This window comes from Salmo salar, chromosome 06, assembly GCF_965601325.2.
Source record: "Salmo salar chromosome 06, fSalSal1, whole genome shotgun sequence".
NCBI classification, from domain to species: Eukaryota; Metazoa; Chordata; class Actinopteri; order Salmoniformes; family Salmonidae; genus Salmo; species Salmo salar.
In genome coordinates this window covers 40,743,361-40,760,507 of record NC_138296.1, presented here as the reverse complement: position 1 = coordinate 40,760,507, position 17,147 = coordinate 40,743,361, and the positions used below count along the sequence as shown (strand labels likewise).

At 45.2% G+C, this 17,147-nt stretch overlaps 1 protein-coding gene across 2 annotated transcripts in view; it reads right to left on the bottom strand.

Moving 5' to 3' along the window:
- Window positions 1-1,931: 1,931 nt before the first annotated feature.
- LOC106607385 (KN motif and ankyrin repeat domain-containing protein 2) overlaps window positions 1,932-17,147 on the bottom strand; it is a 29,898-nt gene continuing 14,682 nt past the window's right edge. Inside the window, exons 3-13 of one of the 2 annotated variants that reach the window (XM_082976581.1) lie at window positions 12,915-12,984; window positions 11,018-12,463; window positions 10,501-10,713; window positions 10,292-10,406; window positions 9,423-10,181; window positions 9,208-9,295; window positions 8,715-8,934; window positions 8,313-8,455; window positions 7,730-7,930; window positions 7,319-7,417; window positions 1,932-2,379 (exon numbers count right to left, since the gene is read on the bottom strand). In XM_082976581.1, coding sequence (XP_082832707.1) covers window positions 2,347-2,379; window positions 7,319-7,417; window positions 7,730-7,930; window positions 8,313-8,455; window positions 8,715-8,934; window positions 9,208-9,295; window positions 9,423-10,181; window positions 10,292-10,406; window positions 10,501-10,713; window positions 11,018-12,463; window positions 12,915-12,954 — 3,357 coding nt within the window. In that variant the 5' untranslated portion in view covers window positions 12,955-12,984 and the 3' untranslated portion in view covers window positions 1,932-2,346. Of the gene's footprint in view, window positions 2,380-4,782; window positions 7,202-7,318; window positions 7,418-7,729; window positions 7,931-8,312; window positions 8,456-8,714; window positions 8,935-9,207; window positions 9,296-9,422; window positions 10,182-10,291; window positions 10,407-10,500; window positions 10,714-11,017; window positions 12,464-12,914; window positions 12,985-17,147 lie in introns of those variants that run through there. The other variant, XM_014204301.3, reaches the window with a different exon arrangement.

Genomic DNA, 17,147 nt, shown 5'->3' with positions numbered 1-17,147 from the left:
ATATATCAAGGGAACACTTAAACAACACATCCTAGATCTGAATGAAATAAATGATCTTATTAAATACTTTTTTCTTTACATAGTTGAATGTGCTGACAACAAAATCACAAAAAAATAATCAATGGAAATCCAATTTATCAACCCATGGAGGTCTGGATTTGGAGTCACACTCAAAATTAAAGTGGAAAACCACACTACAGGCTGATCCAACTTTGATGTAACGTCCTTAAAACAAGTCAAAATGAGGCTCAGTAGTGTGTGTGGCCTCCACGTGCCTGTATGACCTCCCTACAACGCCTGGGCATGCTCCTGATGAGGTGGCGGATGGTCTCCTGAGGGATCTCCTCCCAGACCTGGACTAAAGCATCCGCCAACTCCTGGACAGTCTGTGGTGCAACATGGCGTTGGTGGATGGAGCGAGACATGATGTCCCAGATGTGCTCAATTGGATTCAGGCCTGGGAAACGGGCGGGCCAGTCCATAGCATCAATGCCTTCCTCTTGCAGGAACTGCTGGCACACTCCAGCCACATGAGGTCTAGCATTGTCGTGCATTAGGAGGAACCCAGGGCCAACCACACCAGCATATGGTCTCACAAGGGGTCTGAGGATCTCATCTCGGTACCTAATGGCAGTCAGGCTACCTCTGGCAAGCACATGGAGGGCTGTGCGGCCCCCCAAAGAAATGCCACCCCACACCATGACTGACCCACCGCCAAACCGGTCATGCTGGAGGATGTTGCAGGCAGCAGAACGTTCTCCACGGCGTCTCCAGACTCTGTCACGTCTGTCACATGTGCTCAGTGTGAACCTGCTTTCATCTGTGAAGAGCACAGGGCGCCAGTGGCGAATTTGCCAATCTTGGTGTTCTCTGGCAAATGCCAAACGTCCTGCACGGTGTTGGGCTGTAAGCACAACCCCCACCTGTGGACGTCGGGCCCTCATACCACCCTCATGGAGTCTGTTTCTGACCGTTTGAGCAGACACATGCACATTTGTGGCCTGCTGGAGGTCATTTTGCAGGGCTCTGGCAGTGCTTCTCCTGCTCCTCCTTGCACAAAGGCGGAGGTAGCGGTCCTGCTGCTGGGTTGTTGCCCTCCTACGGCCTCCTCCACGTCTCCTGATGTACTGGCCTGTCTCCTGGTAGCGCCTCCATGCTCTGGACACTACGCTGACAGACACAGCAAACCTTCTTGCCACAGCTCGCATTGATGTGCCATCCTGGATGAGCTGCACTACCTGAGCCACTTGTGTGGGTTGTAGACTCCGTCTCATGCTACCACTAGAGTGAAAGCACCGCCAGCATTCAAAAGTGACCAAAACATCAGCCAGGAAGCATAGGAACTGAGAAGTGGTCTGTGGTCCCCACCTGCAGAACCACTCCTTTATTTGGGGAGTCTTTCTAATTGCCTATAATTTCCACCTGTTGTCTATTCCATTTGCACAACAGCATGTGAAATGTATTGTCAATCAGTGTTGCTTCCTAAGTGGACAGTTTGATTTCACAGAAGTGTGATTGACTTGGAGTTACATTGTGTTGTTTAAGTGTTCCCTTTATTTTTTTGAGCAGTATATATATATATATACACACACACACATATATATATATACACACACACACATATATATATACACACACACACACACACACACACATACATATATATATATATATATATATATATATAAATGACGTAAATGTATATATATATATATATATATATATATATATATATATATATATATATGTGTGTGTGTGTGTATATATATATACATATATATATACACACATATATATATATATATATACACATACATATACATATATATATATATATATATATATATATATATATATATATATATATATATATATATAATTATTATAGAAGACATTTTGTATGAATAATAAAATATAATGTTAAGCACACGTCCATGCTCTTCACTTTATTCTGTTTGATGGGCAGTAAAACAGGAGCCATTACAAAATGTAGCCAAGCCTACTTTAACTTGCCCTTATGCCGTTGGCCTAAGTGAGATTGAGAAACCTCTCTTTGACGCTGGGGTCACAAGAGAGATATTTGGTAAAACGTCACATGCAGCAACAAATTCTAAACAAAGGAATAATCATTATATTCATCAGTATTATGCTATTATAGTAATTATATCAAAACAGTGCTTGTTTTCTAATACACGACCGTAGGAAGGAGTTCTCATACATGCTGAGCACTTGTTGGCTGCTTTTCCTTCACTCTGCGGTCCAACTCATCTCAATCCATCTCAATTTGTTGGAGGCCAGGTCATCTGATGCAGCACTCCATCACTCTCCTTCTTGGAAAAATAGCCTTTACACAGCCTGGTGGTGTGTTGGGTCATCGTCCTGTTGAAAAACAAATGATAGTCCCACTAAGCCCAAACCATATGGGATGGCGTATTGCTGCAGAATGCTGTGGTAGCCATGCTGGTTAAGTGTGCCTTGAATTTCAAAATAAATCACAAACAGTGTCACCAGCAAAGCACCTCCTCCTCCATGCTTCATGGTGGGAACCACACATGCAGAGATCATCCGTTCACCTAGTCTGCGTCTCACAAAGACCAACGGACAGATTTCCACCAGTCTAATGTCCATTGCTCATGCTTCTTGGCCCAAGCAAGTCTCTTCTTCTTCTTGATGTCCTTTAGTAGTGGTTTCTTTGCAGCAATTCGACCATGAAGGCCTGATTCACGCAGTCTCCTCTGAACAGTTAATGTTGAGATGTGTCTGTTACTTGAACTCTGTGAAGCATTTATTTGGGCTGCAATTTCTGAGGCTAGTAATTCTAATGAACTTATTTTCTGCAGCAAAGGTAACTCTGGGTGTTCCTTTCCTGTGGCGGTCCTCATGAGAGCCAGTTTCATCATAGCGCTTGATGGTTTTTGCGACTGCACTTGAAGAAACTTTCAAAGTTCTTGACATTTTCCACATTGACTGAGCTTCATGTCTTAAAGTTTGAGTTGTTCTTGCCTTAATATGGGCTTGATCTTTTACCAAATAGGGCTATCTTCTGTATATCACCCCAACCTTGCCACAACACAAGTGATTGGCTCAAACACATTAATAAGGAAAGGAATTCCACAAATTCACTTTTAACAAGGCACACCTGTTAATTGACATGCATTCCGGGTGACTACCACATGAAGCTGGTTGAGAGAATGCCAAGAGTGTGCAAAGCTGTCATCAAGGCCAAGGGTGGCTACTATGAAGAATCTCAAATATAAAATATATGTAGATTTGTTTAACACTTTTTTGGTTATTAGATGATTCCATGTGAGTTATTTCATAGTTTTGATGTCTTCACTAGTATTCTACAATGTTGAAAATATTAAAAATAAAGAAAAACCCTTGAATGAGTCGGTGTGTCCAAACGTTTGACTGGTAACGTGTATAGGCCTATAAAACGAACACACAATTACAAAGGAATTGAATGTGAATTTCAACGTGTCTAGCAATGATCTCATATTTGGACGAGTTGGTGCTCTAACAAGAGGTGGGGTGCACATTGATAAGGGCATCTATCTCTGTCTCTGCTTATCTCAAAGGAAACATGCGTCGGTTTTATCTGTGTTTTGGTTCCACCCTAGTCGCTCAGTTATCGTGGCACTGGCATTGTACGTATGTACTTCGATTCAGATAATATTTCCGTGATAGTATGCCCTAAGACATCAGAGTCACTTTCCTTGTTTGACGTCAATTGGCTATTAATAGCATATATATGCACATTTTGAACATTTTACCTTTTTGTAAGAAAGTCATGCTGATTGTGATTATCCTGTTCGTACCATGGGCCATACAATTAGAATTTCATCAATGCTTTACTGTTTCACTTATTTATTTAACATTTTTGTATCACAATGAAGGTACATTTCGTAATTTCACATGACTCTTTAAAAATCGACATATCAATAGACCAGAAAATCAATCAAAACGAATCATTCAATGGGGTCAACTGTGTCAAAATGTAAAATATGATTGATTCTTCTGAGGCAAAATCTATATTCTTCGGTGACATAGCTGAAGTAAGAAGAACAAGTTAACAACTTACAACTTTAGTTTAGAATTGGTCTATGTGTCACATACAATTGGAAATCGTAATGGAACATTTTTAATGCACGAGGTAATGATTAATAGACCAGATTCAAGTGTTTAGAATGTTGATGGCATTGGCAGCAGGCAGTTTGATTTTGAGAAGGGGTTTATAGGCAGCCTAAGCATTGCATTGCGCAGTGGATTTGGGTTGTTTGCCAAAGTGGAAGTCTGCTTTTTTGATGGTTTTGTTTTTGTTGTTTTTGACGGAAATTGGGACAACAATATTTTGGTCTCCAACACAAATTCAGTCTACAAGTGTCCTCTGCTGGTCTGCTGCAGACATGACAGCGTGCGCAGCGGGCCCAAGAAATCTACGACTACACTAAATGCAACAGCGCGCTCTGTTGGTCAAATCATCCACAATTAGGCTACAGCTGGCTCGAGAAACGCTCTATTCAAACACCTTGCCAAACGTTAATTGCGTGCAAGGTCCTGTTCAATACCCACTGCAGAGTAGTCTAATAGTCTGCTCTTATTATTATAATTATTAGTTTCACGGATTAGTCTAATAGCCTACGTAAGGGCAGAGGAACATTGTCTTGGAATTTATTATACTTACATTATCATCCACGATGTATTGAAGATTCAAGAAGGCCTTAGCATAATCAGAGAGATTGGTCCAGTTTCTACTGTTACTAGAAACACACACAGAGACGATTTACGATGAAGGCTGATTTATTATTTTCTTCCAAAAACCCATAAAACTAAATGGGGAAAAATACAAACGGAGCATTTTACAGAAGTCAAAAAACAAAAACAAATGTGCGAGTAGGTAAACCTATAGTTGTGAACAAGTAATACAAATATAAATGTATAAAAAAGAAAGTAAAACAAATATAAAACGTTATAAAATCCAATTGCTCAGGAAATCCTATTTTAAAGGTGGGGGGAAAAAATTGATGTAAAAAGAGAAATCCAAATTCACATTTACATTTAAGTCATTTAGCAGACGCTCTTATCCAGAGCGACTTACAAATTGGTGCATTCACCTTATAATATCCAGTGGAACAATCACTTTACAATAGTGCATCTAAATCTTTTAAGGGGGGGGGGGTTAGAAGGATTACTTTATTCTATCCCAGGTATTCCAGATTGAGACACCAATGAGCATACAAAAGATTAAGAACACCTGCTCTTTCCATGATAGACTGACCAGGTGAATCCTGCTGAAAGCTATGATCCCTTATTGACATCACTTGTAAAACCACTTCAATCAATGTAGATGAAGGGGAGGAGACAGGTTAAGGAAGGATTTTTAGGCCTTGAGACAATAGAGACGTGGATTGTGTATGTGTGCCGTTCAGAGGGTGAGGCAACTCCACATTAGGAAGGTGTCCTTAATGTTTGGTATGCTCAGTGTATTTTTGTATTCTGGACTTCAATCTTTTTTAAATTATAATTTTATGCATCACTACTGTAGAATCATGTCATATATTATTATAATTTTGGTATACCTATATTACAATGCAAATTCTTCATTAGATCCATAGTCCATTCTGTCACTTTCTAGTTACCAACCAATCCAAAAAGGGTGACCACTGAACAGGAAGTTTAACCTTGCCTACCACCTTACACACCCTAGACAGTACCCAAACACCCCACGTCTCTCCTTCCCTCAGTAAAACCACTCATAAAACCTTTATTCAAGAAAATAAACAATCTTTCATTTCAGAAATGTAGTACCTTTATCGGAGAGTTAGAGAAGCTATCGTTTCTAGTTGCCTTCTCATGAACATTACAACTGTTATTGACCTCAACGATAATTGTTGCTGTTACCAAATCTTTTGTTGAGAATGATCTGTCTGGTCAATACATATTATCTTTACACTCAAACTGAGTCACCACAACATACAGTGTAACAAAATAGTTGTTATGAGGGGAAGATCTTTGGATAAAAATTCAGAAAAAATGGTTAACTGTTACCATGACTAAAATGTGGTTGGAAGTTAGCCACTAAGACCATCATTTCAAACAACAGCATCCTGGTAAGGGTGCTGTAGGCCTCGTCACAGCTAGCTGTCTGACATCTAAAGTAGCAATGCTGTGTGTAAAGTCTGTCATCTGTTAACAGTGTTGGAGATCCATACCGTTACCTCTGCGAAATGTGGATTGAATAAAAAGACACTATCAAAAATACTCTAGGGTAAATAAAGGTTGTGTAGAAATCTCGACCTATTGTGCAGAATTAAACTGGAGTCCTGTATCAGAATTGTTTTAGCACCAATCAGCTGACTGATACAATCGATAAAGGACACTTCAGAGAGATATGTGTATTTCAGAATGAAATGGGTGATTTGGTAGTTTTCGAATGATATGGGTGAATTCATAATTCTACAGTGATATGGGTGACTTTATACGTTTCATAAATGATTGGGATGAGACAACATATTCCTACTGTGTCATTGCAACTAATCGATTATCAATGACATATAGAATGACATATAGAATGACATATATTGCTTGTACAGTAATAAGTAACAAATGCATATGAACAAAAAATAAGCTACAATAATGAACTACAGTAAAGTAATACAATATTGCTTATCTAGTGGCAATAAAAAACACAAAATGAATGTAAGTGGGATTATTGCTGATTTGAGATTGTGTGCCGAGCTGTTACAATGGGAACTGCTTATTCTGTCATGTGAATATTTTCTGAGATTGATTTCAACCAACACTGTAACAAAAAAACAGACGCTTGTGCGTGAAGAACTATATGTGAGTATAGCATCACAATGAATTCCTTTTTGTTTAAAGAAAAGACGCGTTAGGATTGTGTCAAGTGCTGGGTTTCATGCCGACGTGCACATACAGTACATACAGAGAGAACAGACAGAGAGAAGAGGAAAATACCATTACAATCACTCTCTCACACACAAATACACACAGACAGACTGACACACACATACACGAACACACACACACATATATACACAGATATCAACACTTGTGGTGGAATGGTTGAGGAGCTGGTTGAAGCGGTGCTGCTAAATTCGCCAAAAGGTATCTAACTGTGTGGTCACTTTGTTTCACCAGAGGGTGGAGAGGATCCCAAAAGAGGAGACTTTGGTGATACCTTGAGGGTAAAACAATATTGTAAATCACCACCTGATGCACCCACAAGTGAGTGTGTGTGTTGTGTGTTTGTTTTTGTTCAAATGTTAACGGAAATTCTCTGTTTGACAACACTTACAGGGGAAGGAGGCTTGGCGAAGTTGAGGTGAGCGTAGAGAAGCACAGCGATGTCATTCTGACTGGCCTCCAGGGCTATGGACAGGGCTGAACTGCCATCCTAGTGGAGAGAGAGATAACCATAGGTTGGTTGCCAAAGAGAGACAGGGTGAGAAAGACAAGACAAAGTAGGTCAGGCTGAGGGAAGGATGAGAGACAGGGTTGGGAGCTGGTTCACAGAGCTGCACCGCCGAGAGCAAATTAGAGAGACAGAAGAGAAAGTCAAAAACAAACAGTCAAAGACACTGCATTGACGTGGGAGACAAACTCACAGATACTGTTAGACAGAGAGTAGAGAAAACGGGGTGGGAAAACGACTAAGTAAAATGCTATGTAAAATCCTAGAAGTTTGGGAGTAGGTTTGTTGACTCACGTTATCAGTGAGGGTGACATCACAGCCTGGCACAGACAGCAGCTGACGCACGATGTCGACGTGGCCGTGCTCGCAGGCACACATGAGCGCCGTGGAGCCGTCGTCGTCGCGGATGTTGACCTGTGCCCCGCAGGAGAGCAGCGCCCGGACCATGTCCCCTCGCCCGTGACTCACTGCCAGCATCAACGCCGTCTGACCCGCCTAACAACATACAACAATTACCCGTTAGGAAGGCCACGAGTTTTACCAGTCTCCTGACCGTGTGACCTTCTGACCTGGAAAAACTCCAGGCAGTAGTTATAAGAGCTGGCCTAACACCAACAGTCAGCTTTTCTTTCTCAAAATTACAAAACCATTGGAGGCAAGAAAGACATGTCCTGGCCCAACATAACCACTTGAGAATTTTAATTCCATCAGAACATAGATACAATGTGGAGCTATCAGCAACATACACGCAAAGGAGCCATCTAACTGAAGTAGCTGAAATAGCCATTATGTCAGGGGTTTGGGAGGGACGTCATTGGTCTGCCTGAGCTTGGCTCTGTGCAGGGAGGCCTGCTGTCCAGTAGGGGGCATAGTGTACCTGGCTGGCTTTGGCGTTCACGTCCCCTGTGCGCAGCAGCTGCAGGACGGTGTGAAGGTCACTGTCAGAGTGGAAGGCAGCCAGAGCTGTCAGCATGATGGCTGTGTACCCGGCCTTGTTCTGCTTGTCAGCGTTGCACAGGCCTGACAGGGAGAGAGAGACCAGGACACGTTTATTATGGGAATTATATTCCTAAGCCATTCCACTAACAGTCATGCAGTACATAAAGGTTATACAGACAGTCAATTGTATCCATGTCAGACCACAAGTCTGTGTTAGATATACACATTCATACAGTGCTAATCCATGTACTGTACAAACAAACCAAACACTTACTTGTCCACCATAAAAGTAAACCACTATTCTCTTGTCTGTAAACACACACATCCCCCAGTCACTCACCAGTGTCCAGCAGCAGCTTGACCACAGGGAAGTTGGAGTGGGAGACGGTGTAGTGCAGGGCCGTGTTGCCGTTGCCGTCGGCCATATTGACCACAAACTTCAGCAGCTGTGGGGAGACGGAGGAGAAGGTATCCATATAGGCCCTGACCATGGCAGTGTCAGCTGCCTTGTGACAGGACACCCGAAGCCACTCCTGGAGCACCGTGGTGTAGGCTGTCCTCTGGGGAGGGAAAACACAGACACCGGTCTCAGACTAACAACCAGACAGGACTGGTCAAAGTAACTCACACTGTTTATGATATACAGATGAATGTAGGCCTAACAGCCTTAGCTTAATGGGATAACCCAGTATTGTAAAGTGCAGGAGACCCGAGTTCAAATCCCCGTCGGTTACATGAACACAATCATGTAGAAAGTGACTATATGAAATGACAAGTCACAGATGAAGTCATGTAAACTGGCATGGTGGGCAGAGTAAAAGAGAATAGCATACCGCTGCTTGCTGGCTGAAAGCATTGGGTTCACCCAGGGCTTTCTGCAGGGCATGGAGAGATGACATCAGGCTCTCACTGAACTCCAGTCTGACAGAGATGATAGAAAACACAGCAAATTCAAACACATACATACACAATATCATACTGCACTTGAGATCATTCATGGAATGACAGATCTACTGATTTGAGTTTTTAAATGGTTGTGCTGGTTTACCTGGTTTCTTGATTGGCTGCTCCAGTAGCACTTGGGGCGTTTCCAGGTGCTGGTGTCGAGGCTGATGATTGGACTATCCTCTGCTGGGAGCTTTGTTCAGTAGCTGACGATTGGGTGGCCCAATGCTGAGGGGCGAGGTCAGAAGTTTGTGATTTGATGGCATCTAGCTGAACGGTGACACCAGTGGTATTTGATTGGGTGACACCCTGCTTTACTTCCGGGTTAGTGGCTTCTGGTTGGCATCTGGGTGGCTTGGGGGGTGCAGAACAGGTAGCTGCTGATTGGATGGGGCACTGCTCAGGTGTAGTGGGTTCAGTGCTAGTATTTATGGAGGTACACTCCTGAGGGATGGGGTCTGGGACCGATGATTGGACAATACTCCCCTGACGGACACAGTCATTGGCTGGAGACGGGTAGGTAGTCTCAGTGGGGGCAGAGTCAGAGGCACATTGCTGCACGGCAGTGTTCACGGCTGGTGATGAGGTGGCTGCATGCTGCAGTCCTATGCTGATGGTTGCTGACTGGCTGGTGCTCCGCTCAGAGGCAGGTTCGCAGGCTGGTGGTTGGACGGTAGTGGCTGGGAGCGGGGTGGCATGCTCTAGCCTTGTGGAAGAGACTGGGACTGCTGCTGCTCGCTGGTGCTGTCCCGCTGCAGACTCTGGTGCTTCTGGGAGTTTCTCTGTGGTCTCATGATATTCACTGGCATCACTCTCCTCTGAACTCTCACTGCTACTGTCGTCTGAGGAGGTGGACTCATACCTGCAGGACAGGACTGATCTATCACACACGTCAACTCACCATCTCTGTAGTGTAACATGAAAACACTGTTACACATAAGCAATGTCATACACTATCAATAACACACGTACCCTCCATTGACTCCAGTGAACTGCAGGTTCTTCTTGGTGGATGGAGAGCCAGGTTCTCCTTCTGCCTTATGTTTCATAATGGACCTCAGGGCAGTCTGGGGAGAGGCTGCTGCAGCTGGAGAGAACACCCAATGTTGCCACAATGTTATGTTACGTCAGGGACAGTTAGTGGGAGGGTTAAGGTAAGGAGTCGTACGATCCATAGCTACCTGGCTTTGATGGGTGTTCTTGATAATGGATGGTGTTTATGGCAGTGTGCTGGGGTGTCTCTCCTTCCTTCAAATACAGCAAAGCCATCTGATTTCCAATGGTATCAATGGCGATGGCAGGATTAGTGACAGGCACAGAGGTGGACAGCTCACTTCTTAGCACGTCTCGGACCTGTTTGGAGGAGATGGCGATGGGCAGCTCAACAGCTGCATCTGCAGGAATGGAAAGGAAGAGGACAAAAAATGGAAGGGATCAACAATCAAAGAAAACACATGGTTTTTCAACCTAACAACTAATTGTTATAGAAAACATTGGTACATTTTACAGGAGCATATAAGGGTAAGTGCCTTGCTCAGGGGCACATCGACATCATCTTTCACCTAGTGGGCTTGGGGATTTGAACCAGTGACCTTTAGGTTACTGACCCAACGCTCTTGACCACTAGATTACCTGCCGCCCCATTTAAACCTACTTAATTTAATATCACTTGTAACTTATCACTGAAGTCAGACCTACCCTCTGGGCCCAGGGCCTGTGCATGTCCTCTTTGGGTTCCCTCCAGGACTGTACCACCTGGAGGGAGGGAGGGGGAGCTGCACCCCTCTGCTCGGAGCAACGTGCCCACCCCCACCACAGTGGCTGGTTGCTCCAGCGTGTACACCTGGATTCCCACAGTTCTCTGCGCCCGGAGATGGGGCTGCTGGGTAAAGCTGACTACCGTTTGCAGGCTGCGTCCCTGCTGCTCCTGCCAGCTCAGACTGGTGGCCCTGACCGAGGGGTTTGCCTGGGGGGCCAGAGCCTGCCTCTCCCTCTGAGCTGCCTGCCCCTGCTGCTGGGCAGCCTGCAGCTCCTGCATCATCCTCTTCAGCTGGCCCTCCAGCTGGCCCACCTGGCTCTTCAGGGCCTCTGTCTCCGGCACCAGCCCCAGGTCCTGCTCCTTCACCCCAATGCCCACATCCACCTGCTGGCTGCCCCTCGCCTCCTCTGGTCCCACCCCAATGGTACGCACTTCCCTCTGCCCAGCCGGCCGCGCTCCACCCACAATCACCGTGTCCTCAATCTCACAGCCTGAGTCTGCCTGCGGCCTGGAGTCCTCAGGACTGGTGGGGGTGGTGGGAGACAGAGGCCCTGCTGCAACCCTGGTGGTGGCTCCAGCTCCAGAGCTCACCTCCTCTTCTGGGATGTCGATGTAGAGCTCCCCTCGGGGCCGGCCCACTCTGCCGAAGCCAAGGGTGTGTCCCAGAAACTTCTGGCTCTTCAGCTGTACGCTTAGCTGCCTCTTCTCCTCCTGTAGCACAGAGATCTTCACCTGGAGCACGGGGATGGTCTTCACCTGCTCCTCCAGCTCCCGGATCTTCCTGAGAGCCACCGCCATCTGCTCTCTCACATGCTGCAGGTGGGCCGGGGTGGGCGACACGGGCGTGGACAGGCCGGAACTCATGGGGGTGAAGGAGCCCGTTCCTCCTCCATGGGTGCGGTTGTAGCTATGGGCGCTGCTCAGGGAGGTGGTGGATCCGGCCATGCTGTTGTGCATGCTACCCAGTGTGCTAGAGAACCTCCTGGGGGCCCCTTCTTTCTCTTCCTCCAACTTCCTGCGGGCGTCCAGCAGGGTCTTCTCCACCCGGGCCATACTGAAGCTGGGCCTCTGGGAGTGGGAGCTGTGTGGGTGGTAGCCCGGGGCGCAGTAGGAGAAGGATGATTGGCGGCTGTCCTGGCTGGTGTTGGAGCACAGGGACTCTGTGGAGGTCCACCAGGAGCCTGTGTAGCCGTACCCCCGGGGGAGAGACCCGTAGCGGGGCCGGCGCTGACCGGGCACCTTCTTGATGGTGTTGCCCTTCTCAATGTCGTTGACATACTTGAGGAAGTCTAGGTCCAGACGGTAGCCGTAGGGGGTCTCCACAGAGTAGGGCGCCTCCTGCTCCTTCCCGTGCAGGGAAGGGGGAGCGGCCGGGGTAAGCTTCCCTGCAGGGAACAGGAAATAGAGTTAAAACAAGCGGAAATCTACCATCTAATCTCGGACTCAGACTTCAGAAAATAGCATTATCTCTCGGGGATACTGAATGCTTGGGTATGCACTCTAATAGTAGCTACACAAATTAGGTAGAAACAAAGTTTGATAAATAAAGTAGTAGGTTATAGCCAGACCTTGATTGGTTTAAGATATCTAAAGACCTTAGGTTGATCTAAGTTATTTTGGATGTTAAACACTTTAGGCCAAGGCAGATTAGGTTAAATCCTGGACTGACAAGCATGCCCAATGGAGAAACTCCAGTGAAATGACTTTTTAGTCTTAATCTTTGTCTGGGAAACAGTCCCTACATGAGAAATAGATTTTTCACTCACATGATAGTTTGTGGGAGATGATTCAGTATTATGATGTTAAGAAATAGAAAGAGTGGAGTTAGGACCATACCTCCTGGGAAGCTGGGGTCCATGTGCAGCACCTGAGCCATGATGTCACACGTTTACCCACAAAACCTCACCTGGGGAGAGAGAAAGACACAGTCATACAAACCTATCAAACACTTCCACTACACAGTCAGAAGAACTACTCCTAATGGAGCAACCCACTGTAAGATATTTGACAATACATTGTACACAAAGGGGGATACCATAGATACACCAGCAGGGGAAAGGCCAGTGAAACAAAGGTGAAATCTAGAACCTTAAAGGGTTCTTCGGTTGTCCCCATAGGGAAACCCGTTGAAGAACCATTTTTGGCTACAGAAGGTCATTCCAGGCAGAACCCTTTCCACAGAGGGTTCTACATGGAACCCAAAAGGGTTATACCTGGAACCCAAAAGGGTTCTCCTATGTGGACAGCCGAAGAACCCCTTTGGAACCCTTGTTTCTAAGAGTGTAGGGTCACAATGACAACCCTTGTAGTTGAAGAGTCTCTCTTTCTGACGAGGGCAGAGTAGCATAAGCTGGGTTTGTATTGGTCAATATACTGCTTCTTTGTTGGGATGGCCTGAGAGTTTAATTGGTCATATTGTAGGATGGTCATATGGTGGGTTGGCTATATCTAACATCTTGTGTATGTCCCTAAGAATCTCTCTGTGTAATATATTTAGCCTCAATTAGCCATTTCTCTGCTTTTCTGCCTGCTTATGTTCTTCCTGCTCGATAGTACATCTTTCTGCTCGATAGTACATCTTTCTGCTCGATAGTACATCTTTCTGCTCGATAGTACATCTTTCTGCTCGATAGTACATCTTCCTGCTCGATAGTACATCTTCCTGCTCGATAGTACATCTTCCTGCTCGATAGTACATCTTCCTGCTCGATAGTACATCTTTCTGCTCGATAGTACATCTTTCTGCTCGATAGTACATCTTCCTGCTCGATAGTACATCTTCCTGCTCGATAGTACATCTTCCTGCTCGATAGTACATCTTCCTGCTCGATAGTACATCTTCCTGCTCGATAGTACATCTTCCTGCTCGATAGTACATCTTCCTGCTCGATAGTACATCTTCCTGCTCGATAGTACATCTTTTGTTTGTTTCTGGTTCTAATATTCTGAGGAGGAGAAGAGTTAGAAGGGGAAAGTTTCCAGGCAGCTTATTCCAGGAGAGAAAGTTTGGAGGCTGCCAGTTACAGCCTTATTAGGAATCGTTTGTGAACACTCACAGAGGTTCTCGATTTAGGGTTTACAGACACTCTCGCCCTTTCTTTCTCTCCCACTCTTTTTCCATTTATTTTCCCCTCTCTGTTCCCTCTCTCTGTCTCTCCCTCCCTCCTCTTTCATTCTTTCTCTCCCCCTCTACTCGTCAGCTGACGATAAAGAGATTTCAGCTGACCACTGTCTCCCCTCATCCCCCTTCCCCCTCCTCTTGCTCCCATACACTCAACCCAGGATAGTACATTCACCACATTAAACACAATCAAAGCAATGACCAAATGCACACTGGGATCGACACTGAGAAAACCAATGCATATTTCATGTTGTTGTGAACTTTCTTTCTATTCGCCTACAAGACGTCTTGCTATTGGTGTACTAACATTTCTGTTTGGAAGTTAATAGTGATGGCCGAGCTATTTTTCTGACACCCTTTGCAGTTTCTGTTTGCTTGTGGTAAGAGGAAAGTGACATGCTGCCAGCGATGACATACTGCCCACAATGAGGGGTCTCTGATTCCGTGTGTCTCCCCGTCTGCTAAATCTTTACTTTCTAGGTCATTCATTTGTGGGAACTGGGGATGAACTTTTTCAGCATTAAATCTCTTGCATTAGCCACTGGAGCCTCACCAGCTGAATCTGTAAAAACAAACATCAAAAGTTTGACCTGAATTGATTTTGTTCTCAGGGCATACTTAGTTCATGCCCAGTTTTCTGTTCTGTTCCATCAGCAAGAAAGGAGTCTCTCTCTGCTCATTTCAATTTCTGTCTCTCCCCTCGCTCGTCCTCTCCCTCCCTCTAATCTCATGACTCTCGTCAGCGCCTGTTTATGCTCTTGCCCGTTTCAGGGAAAGTAGGGCACTTGGAAACATTGACTAAATTGACTTGGTATTTTTGAAGCCTGAATTTCTCTGTATACTGTAGCTCTCCCTATCTCTGTCTTTCTCACACTGATACGGCAACACACACAGACATGCACGCCCATGCAAACACACACACACACAGATACGCACACACACGCACGTGCCCCCCCCCCCCCCCCCCCCCCCCCCCCCCCCCCCACACACACACACACAAACAAAGAAGGCAAACAATTTGATATGATTAAAAAAACGTTGGTGAGATCAAATGTGACCTCTGCAAAATGATGACAGGACATGTAGTGTTAGTATCAAAGTAGTCGCAACAAATCAAATGAGATTTATTGTTTAATGTGTATTTCCTGGTATGAGTACAGTATAAATGCTTATGTGAGCGTATCTGGAATGTGGAATGTGAGTGTGTCAGATGTGTGTGTGTGTGTGTGTGTGTGTGTGTGTCTATGAGAAAGAACAGGAAGGTGGCGTGTGTGTGTCATTGAGAGAGTACAGGAAGGTGGAGGTCTGGTTGACAGGGGCACAGTTGATGAGATATAATTAGAGTGTTCAGTTCAGCTACACAGCGTGACAAACATCCCGGCCCTCAGCAATGACCACGGCCAAAACTCTCCTCTCTACACGCTCCTTCTCTCTCGCTTTCTCCTTCTCATACTAACTCTCACTTTAGTTGAATATTCCTTTCCTTTCCTACTCACGTCAAGTGAACACGTACTCTGTTATGGGCCGCTTTCTTCTCTCTCCCCTCTCTCTATTTAACGCTTTGCCTGGTGCTCCAATTCCTCCCCTCCCCCAAACCTTCTGCATCTGCCTCTACGACAGTGTGTGTGTGTGTGTGTGTGTGTGTGTGTGTGTGAGTGTGAGTGTGAGTGTGTGAGTGAGTGTGTGTCCGTGATGTGTTTGTACGTGCGTGTCCACCCGTAAGTGTGTGTCTGCTGTGTCTGTGTGCTCCACCATGTATGTGGGTGACCTTACTCCCTCTCTCTCTGGGCTGTAAACAGTGTTCCATTGAGATGACAGTGAACAGAGTCCAGTGTACCCCCCGCTCCTCCTCAGCAGCACCAGCACAGCCAGCCAACCATTCTTCAGTGATACACTCCCAGACCCAGACCTTAACCTCCTCCTCTCCTCCTCCAGCCATTCTCTACCTTCCTCCAGGAGGAATGAGTTGCCACAGACTGATGCCCCCCTCCCCTCGTTCCAGACCAGAGGAAGTTAACATTGCCCGCCTCCAGGGTCCCCCACTCTGACTATTAAGATTAGAAATCAAGGGGAGAAAAACTCAGATCCTTCAAGCACAAAATAGGATCTGTCTCTGAGACTGCTGATGTCCTGTTGGATGCCAGAGTGTGCTACTTTTAATCATTGTGACTTGTTGCAACATTGATACACCGAAGCTGTTTCAGAATGTGCTAATATACCGCTACATTGTTATTACACAGTCCCTCAATAAAAGGTACAGATGTCCCTCACCTGTATCAAAATGACATACCACATTTCTTACCACACAAACACAATGCACATATCTTTGTGATCAGAGGAGGGTGACCACCATGGTTAGTAGGTAAGATACAGTAGGTTTAGTTCTGGAAGAAAACTCTCAGGGCTAGTACTTCAGTCAGGTCCAGAATTATTGGCATCCTTGATAATGATGAGCAAAAAAGACTATCAAATAAATAATACAAATACTGAGCTATATTGTATGCAGCTGTTTTTGGGGAATTTTTTTATTTTATACTAATACAATTGCTCAGAGAAAGAGAGGGGGCAAAATTATTGACACCCCTGTTTTCAATTGCTTTCAATACCTCACCTTGTGAGGATAATGTCACTGAGTCTTTTTCTAAAACGTTTTATGAGTTCAGAGAACACATTGGGAGGGATCTTAGACCATTCTTCCATAACACATTTTTACAGATCCTTCATCTGCTCTTATGGACTGCCCTCTACAATTCAAACCACAAGTTTTCAATGGGGTCCAAGTCTGGAGACAGAGATGGCCATTGCAAAATGTTGATTTTGTGGTCAATTAACTATTTCTTTGTGGCTTCTGGTGTGTGCTTGGGATTACTGTTTTGCTGGAAGATCAACTTGTGACCAAGTTTCAGCTTCCTGGCAGAGGCAACCAGTTTTTGGGCCAAAATGTCCTG